We start from the raw sequence: 6,861 nt of genomic DNA on the forward strand, positions 1-6,861 counted from the left end.
TACCTCACATTAATTGGCCATTTATTCTTTATTCAATGCTCTTTTGTCCATTATACTAGCCTTGATGTTAGGACCAATCTCTTAATTAACACGCTACTAATAATAACACTCTCATGCATTTGCCAAGTTCTTACATGCATGTGTACCATGTTAAATGCTGCTACAGTGATGGTGGTAGCAATGAGTTTCACTATCTCTGAAGTACTACCAAATAGGAGAGAATGAAAGCAACAAAAAGAGGAGAGAAGAACATAGAAGGTGAGTGAGCACATGGGGGAGATAGTAAGATACTTATCTTATTTGGTTAACGTTTTGAAAAGTATATTAGTGATGAAATAGTACAGAAGCACATGGGAAATGTATTGAAGGCCACTCAAAACATCCACACCAACTCCAAAATATATTGGGGTATAATTTATATCAACCAAGCCAAAAAGTTAGAGAATACAGTAAAGATAACAACCCCATAAACAAAGCAAGAGAAGAAAAAGGGAAGGGAGGGTGGTCCTACACTCCCCTCTTACATGTATCACACACAGGCTGTTAAAGGGAACTAAATAATGCAAAGTCTGATGGGTCACATGGTCTAGAAAGCAAACTGACACCACACATGCCCTTGCCTCCCAATTGCACATGCACATGGTGACTGTTCCCTAAGCCTCCTCCCACTACTAAATAACACCATCCTAAACCTTTTTTCTTCTTTCTTATAATCACTTTTTTCCCATTAATTATGCAAAGAAAAGCACACCCAAACTATCATTAAAAGTTCTCACAACATCTCGCAAATCAGAAAACCTTGTTGTCCTATCTAATATTATACACAAGATTAACCGAAAAGTAAACTATTGTTAGCCACATTATTATATATGCACGATCTTCAGCATACACAATAACTCTTAATTTGTGTCTTGAGCTCTTCAGGGTCAATCTCTTTTTCATTATTTCTCATCAGTTGAAATTGGCTCTATTGGGAGGACTCTATGGTATGGGGGCGAGCTGCCAATAGGGTGCACTGCAAGTGCCTGTGGCATGTAATTAAGTGGTCATTGGTTAAGCCAGCTGCCTGCATGAATGAATGAACCACTGTCGGACCAACGAACCTGTAGCCCCTCCTCACCATGTCTTTGCTTATGCTCTCTGATTTTGAGGTCTTCACTGGGATCTTATGGCCAAACTTGTATTGAGTGGAGATGGGTTTATGATTCACAAACCCCCAAATGTACTTGTCAAATGATCCAAAGTCTTTCTTAATCTGCAACACCCAATTTGAAAGAAGCAAATATTAACAAATAGTTAACTAGATATAATTAATGCAGCATTGATATTATTACCAGCTAAATGAACAGTAAACAGTAATTATCAGCTAGTGTTAACTAACATCAACTAAAATTTTGTAATTTATGAAAAGATTGATGGGGAAAGCATTGTGTGAATAAACTAGGGTGGGGCCAGTATTAAAACTTGTAATCTATTGGAAATTTCTTGTCATTAGGTACATTATAGAGAAAATATTAAGATGTAGCTAAAGAAGTCACCTCACCATTAATACTCTTTAACTATTCTGTTGTTTCATAATAGAATATTCAGTTAAGCCAATTCAAACTACAATTTTGGGGGACATGAGATGAAAAGAAGAGAGACTAAGTTAAAAAGAGAGATGAAAAGGGTACAGCTTTTGAGTTTGCTTACCTCTAAAATTTGGTTAGCATTATCAACAACTCCTCGGACTCTGCTTATGTCAATGCCATATTCAGAACTAATAGACATCATTTGCTTATCAGTCAAGTTGGCCACAGTTTCTGCGTCAAAGTCTGAAAATGCAGCTCTGTACATAATTTAAAAATATTAGTTTCCTCCACCTCAAAAAAGTTCATAAAATTATGAATATGAGTGACTTTTAACAGAATTCAACCTGAAATCTTGGCGTTTCTTCAAGGTTGAGGTCCAATCAGATCCAACTTGAGCACCGCTTAAGACTAAAAGTTCAAATAACATCCTGGATGGAGAATAGTGATTTTGTCAGTCATCATTGACAGTTTCTGAATATTTGTGTTTGGTGTGACACTGATGTGTTTGAGGCAGAAAAAGAAAGAAGTGGTGGCTTACTTGTCATCATGAACTGGAACTCCCCATTCCTCGTCGTGATAAGCAATATAGATGGGATCTGTTCATCAAAACAAACATTGAGATAAAGCAAAAAAATTTGCTTTTTAAGGTAAAGCACATTCATTCAGTAGTATGAATTTGCATTAAAATATGGAGAAAAAACTTAAATATGCCTTTCAACTATGATTAGAGTTGTTTCCCAGTAACTTTTGTTAATATTTGATATAAACTTTTTTATAAAAATCCAATTCTAATCAAGAACAATATTAAAAATATGCAATTAAAATATTCACTACTAATTACCAGAATTGGCTGTGATAAAGCTGCATCTCTTCTCCTCTTCAGTTGGCTTTGATGTAAGAGTAGTGGTTGAAGGATCAAGAGGAACAACTCTTTCAAACTTAGCAGACTTTGATCTTCCATAATGAGCAATCTTCATTTTCCTTTGCGCCTGCTGCAGTGCCATCTGTTCCCTCCTCACAGCAGCTATGCTCCCTGGGGAGTCAGTGATCAAAGAGGAGGCGTAGCTGAATGAAGCCTCTGTAGAGGCTGGCGCACAGGACCCTTCCTTGAAGCTCTTGGACTTCTTTCTCTCCAAAGTTGGAGCTTTAGAGGAGCTTTTTGGGATGGCAATCTTTTCATAACTGGTGTTCAGTCCATTGTTGTCATTGCCTCTCTTCACTGCAGGAAGCCTTGGGGACTTTGACTTTGGAGACACTGGGGGTGTCAATGAGGTCTTGCTAGAAAGAGGTGGTGATGGTGGAGAAAGTGACTTTGGTGGTTGCACTTTCTTGATTGAATTCCTCCTTTCAAGGTTTGGAACACGGTTGCAAGTTGGTTGAAGGACTGGCCTTCCATTGATTCTAGCCACTGAAGGCATGACAGTACTGGTGGTAGTAGCAGCAGCAACAACACCCTCTATGCCTACAGTCACTTTGGCCTTAGAGCTGCACATTTTGGTGCCTTGTTATGATATGAGTTCAAACTGGAAAAAGGGTTGTGCTGAAGAACAAAGAAGAGAAACTAGTAAAGGTGCAATGGCAATGACAATGGCACAATAAGAGGAAATGAAGGGTGTGATGAGGAAGTGAATTAGGAGAAGGAAGGGAGGGTTATGGGGTTTTATAAAATGTGGGGAAGGTAGGGACAAGTTGAGGGAAGTTGTAACATGGGGAGGTGGGGATCTGCCATACAACCTCTTGTGAGGGGCATTACTTTTTGCAAACTAAACCACGAGGGATGAATGTGACACGCGCTTCTAACTTTTGCCACTTGGCAATGTCTCAAGCTAATAATATGTTATTATTGATATTACTGTATCAAAACTATAACTTATATATATAAGGTTTTAATTGGGAGAGAATCAAGGAAGCTTGTTGGAGGATTTGTTGGGTGGGATATTGTGCTTTGCCTGAATCATATCATGTATATGTATCAACCATGTTAAAAAAATTCTTACATCTAATTAACTTTACTTCCCCATGCAATGTTGTATATATTATGCAGTATATGTGTGCCTTCCTAAGGCTCTTTTTATCAGTGTTGGAGTGCTGCATAAGAAAGGCCAAAATGCAAGGAAAAAGGCCAATCATTGGGCCCATTATTCCTTTTATCTGTATGGAATCTGTCTTTTTTTTTTGTTTATGTTTATCTCCCTATGAGTGTGTGTGAGAATGAGAGAGTGCAAACGGATTGTGTTAGAAAAAGTACATAAGTGAGATCCTTTGTAAGCAACATTAGAAAGTGAGCAATGAGAGCAAGAAAGATTGTGGTGGGATTGAATATAATGGTGGTGTTGTAGCACAAATATGAGAGATATATTGAGGGCATGTGTGAAACTCTTTTGTGAGACTTTTGTTATGACACTCAAGTGAAATCGTTGTTCTATTTGTTGTTCTTGTATTCATGTCCACCTTCTTATTAAAGGATTTTTTCGGGTAAACTTAGTTTCATATGCTTTTCGCGAAAGTGGGATAATTATAACTATTTGAAGTGCTACAAATCATACATGAAATAAATCCACTAATGGCGATCAGGTGTTAATTACAAGCTTCAATGGACAAATTACAAGTATATACTTACATCGATTAATAAAAGTCGATGTTTAAAAAAAATGTGATAGTTATACAATTTTTTCACACATTTTACATCTATTAAAAAAAGTAAGCTATCTAAATTGTATAGAAGCACGTTGTTTACTACAGCAATTATTTAATAATTGATGTAATATGCTTGGTAGTATGAATGTCTATTAATTGTTTTTTGATTTACTAAGTCAGACTATCGTTGGAGGAACAATTGGGGATTAATTTTAAGTACCCGAAGCCAAGTTTATTGAGTGACAAAAAACTTTAACCACTATACTAGACAAGTTCTTTTAACATATTATGATTTTTATTATACTCATTATTATTATTATTAATTTAAATATTATTAAATATTATTAATATCATTTATATTATTAATATTATTCATAATATTAATATTATTAAATATTGTTAATATTATTAAATATTTTAAACATTATTAATATTGTTAACATTATTAATATTGTTAATATTATTAAATATCATTAATATTATTAAATATCATTAATATTATTAAATATTATAAACATTATTAGTATTATTAAATATTATTAATATTAATATTAATAGTAATATTATATTTATTATTATTAATATTAATATTATCATTAATATTAATATTATTATTATTAATATTATCATTAATATTAATATTATTATTATTAATATTAATTAAAATATTAATATCAATATTATTATTATTACAATTATTAAAAATATTTTGTATGTAATATTTTATATACAAATACAATCCGTATGTAATTATGTCCGCTTCATGGCGCCAAAATTGCATATTAATTAAATCGTATGTAATCATTTTTTACTTACATACGGAAAAATTCGTATGTAACGTCTATTTACATACTGAATTAAACTCGTATGTAAATATCCGTATGTAATAACTTTTGGCTTATATACGAAAAAATCCATATGTAATCACTTTTATTCTTACATACAGAAAAATTTGTATGTAATGTCTATTTACATACTAATTAAATTCGTATGTAAATATTCGTATGTAATGTTCACTTTACATACGAATTCGAATCCGTATGTAATAATCGGTATGTAATGCTACTTTACATACAGATTCAGATCTGTATGTAATAATCGGTATGTAAATGGACAATTTCTGGTAGAGAATGTTTTTCCGTCTTCTGTCTAACACATCTCAATATCACAATCTCTTGGGATCAAAAGCTAAAGTTGTTTTGTTTCAACAACTAATATGATACAAGCTTATGTCAATTATAGTCCAACTATTTGTTACGTAAAATCTTAGCTTTTACTTCATTTTTTAGTAATAATCTCTTTGGCCTAGTGGTGATAAGTACTACCAATTATCAGGATATTGCTTGAAGAGAAGATTAGTAGTTAATGTTGCATGAAATACATTTAATGTATCTTTACGATCAAGCTCGTCAGACTAGAAGACGTATTTCCTAAGTTCAAAGCTCTCGACAACCATAAAAGGGTTTTAAAGTGGCTCTTTCCTCCAAGATTTATATAATGCTATCCTTTGTAGAAGAAGCAAAGAAAAGAGAACATTTTCTAAGTGCTGAAATGTTCTAAAAATCTTTCTTTGCTCATAAAAGTTTTGTAAAGAAAATTATTGTGTTTATTTTAGTAAACTAGAAAAGAGTTTATTCTTTGTGATTGACGTAAGACATTAATCCTCTATAGTGAGTGAACCCTTTGATTATTTAAATCTCATATTTACACAAATACCTTTTATTTAGCCAGGAGTAACCGTTTTCCAAACAAAACATGGTTTTAGCCAAAAGTAATTGTTGTCCAAATAATACTTGAGTTGTTTAGCCAAGAGTGTCCGAATTCCAAAAAATACATGGGTTTTTAATCAGGAGTGATTGAGTTTCAAACAATACTTTTTAGTCACAATTATTTAAGTTCCAAATAATACTCAGTTTGTAACTTGCAGTAGCAGTCTACATACTGAAACTCAATCAATTGATTGAGAAATAGATGTAATCTACATTATTAGGAAAACTAGTACAAAAAATCATATCTTTCTTTCATTTATTTGTGTTCATTGCATATTATCATACTACATTGACTTAGAAACATCATTTCTAAGTTTTGCATTGTAGAGTACAACCAAGGTTGGTTCTCATAGTTCGCATGTTTATTGTAATCAAACTTTAGTATTGTTCTTGTAAAAGTTAATTTGGGGGTTTAGAGATGTAAAATTGTAAAATGCAAATGCAAAATGAAATAGAGATGAGAAACTAAAATTAAGAAGATTAAAATAGATCAATTCACAAATTCAAGAACCAAACAATCATCTTATCACAATTATCTAAAGATTTAGTTCCAAGTTTGAACAATTAACTAATTCAATTTTCAAGTATACTAGTTATACGAATTAAATCTCAATATCATTCAATTCAACTTGTAATCAATTATCAAATTAAGATTCAATAGATTTCTAATTTAAATTCTAAAATTAGTAATTCAAATTTTAATCACAAAGTACAAAATGAAAATTAAAGAAAAAAAACAAACTCAAAGCATTAAACAACTGAAGCAAAACTCAATTCGACTTGTTTGATCTTGATTATGTGAATTGATCCTCGATATTTAGTTCCCCATGAATGAAGAATAATAAACGAATTCCAGAGAGAAAGAGAGGAAAAATCAAAAAGAG

General features: G+C 32.4%; 1 protein-coding gene across 1 annotated transcript; it reads right to left on the reverse strand.

Moving 5' to 3' along the window:
- Window positions 1-381: 381 nt before the first annotated feature.
- Window positions 382-3,322, reverse strand: LOC137834958 (uncharacterized). Its single transcript, XM_068643228.1, has 5 exons — window positions 2,413-3,322; window positions 2,110-2,167; window positions 1,916-1,999; window positions 1,693-1,828; window positions 382-1,255 (listed from the first exon to the last, which is right to left on the reverse strand). The coding sequence occupies exons 1-5, from the start codon at window positions 3,062-3,064 to the stop codon at window positions 968-970; spliced, it is 1,218 nt and encodes a 405-aa protein (XP_068499329.1). The 5' UTR covers window positions 3,065-3,322; the 3' UTR covers window positions 382-967.
- Between the last annotated feature and the right edge of the window lie 3,539 nt (window positions 3,323-6,861).

The sequence above is a fragment of the Phaseolus vulgaris genome, chromosome 5, assembly GCF_000499845.2.
Source record: "Phaseolus vulgaris cultivar G19833 chromosome 5, P. vulgaris v2.0, whole genome shotgun sequence".
Lineage (NCBI taxonomy): Eukaryota > Viridiplantae > Streptophyta > Magnoliopsida > Fabales > Fabaceae > Phaseolus > Phaseolus vulgaris.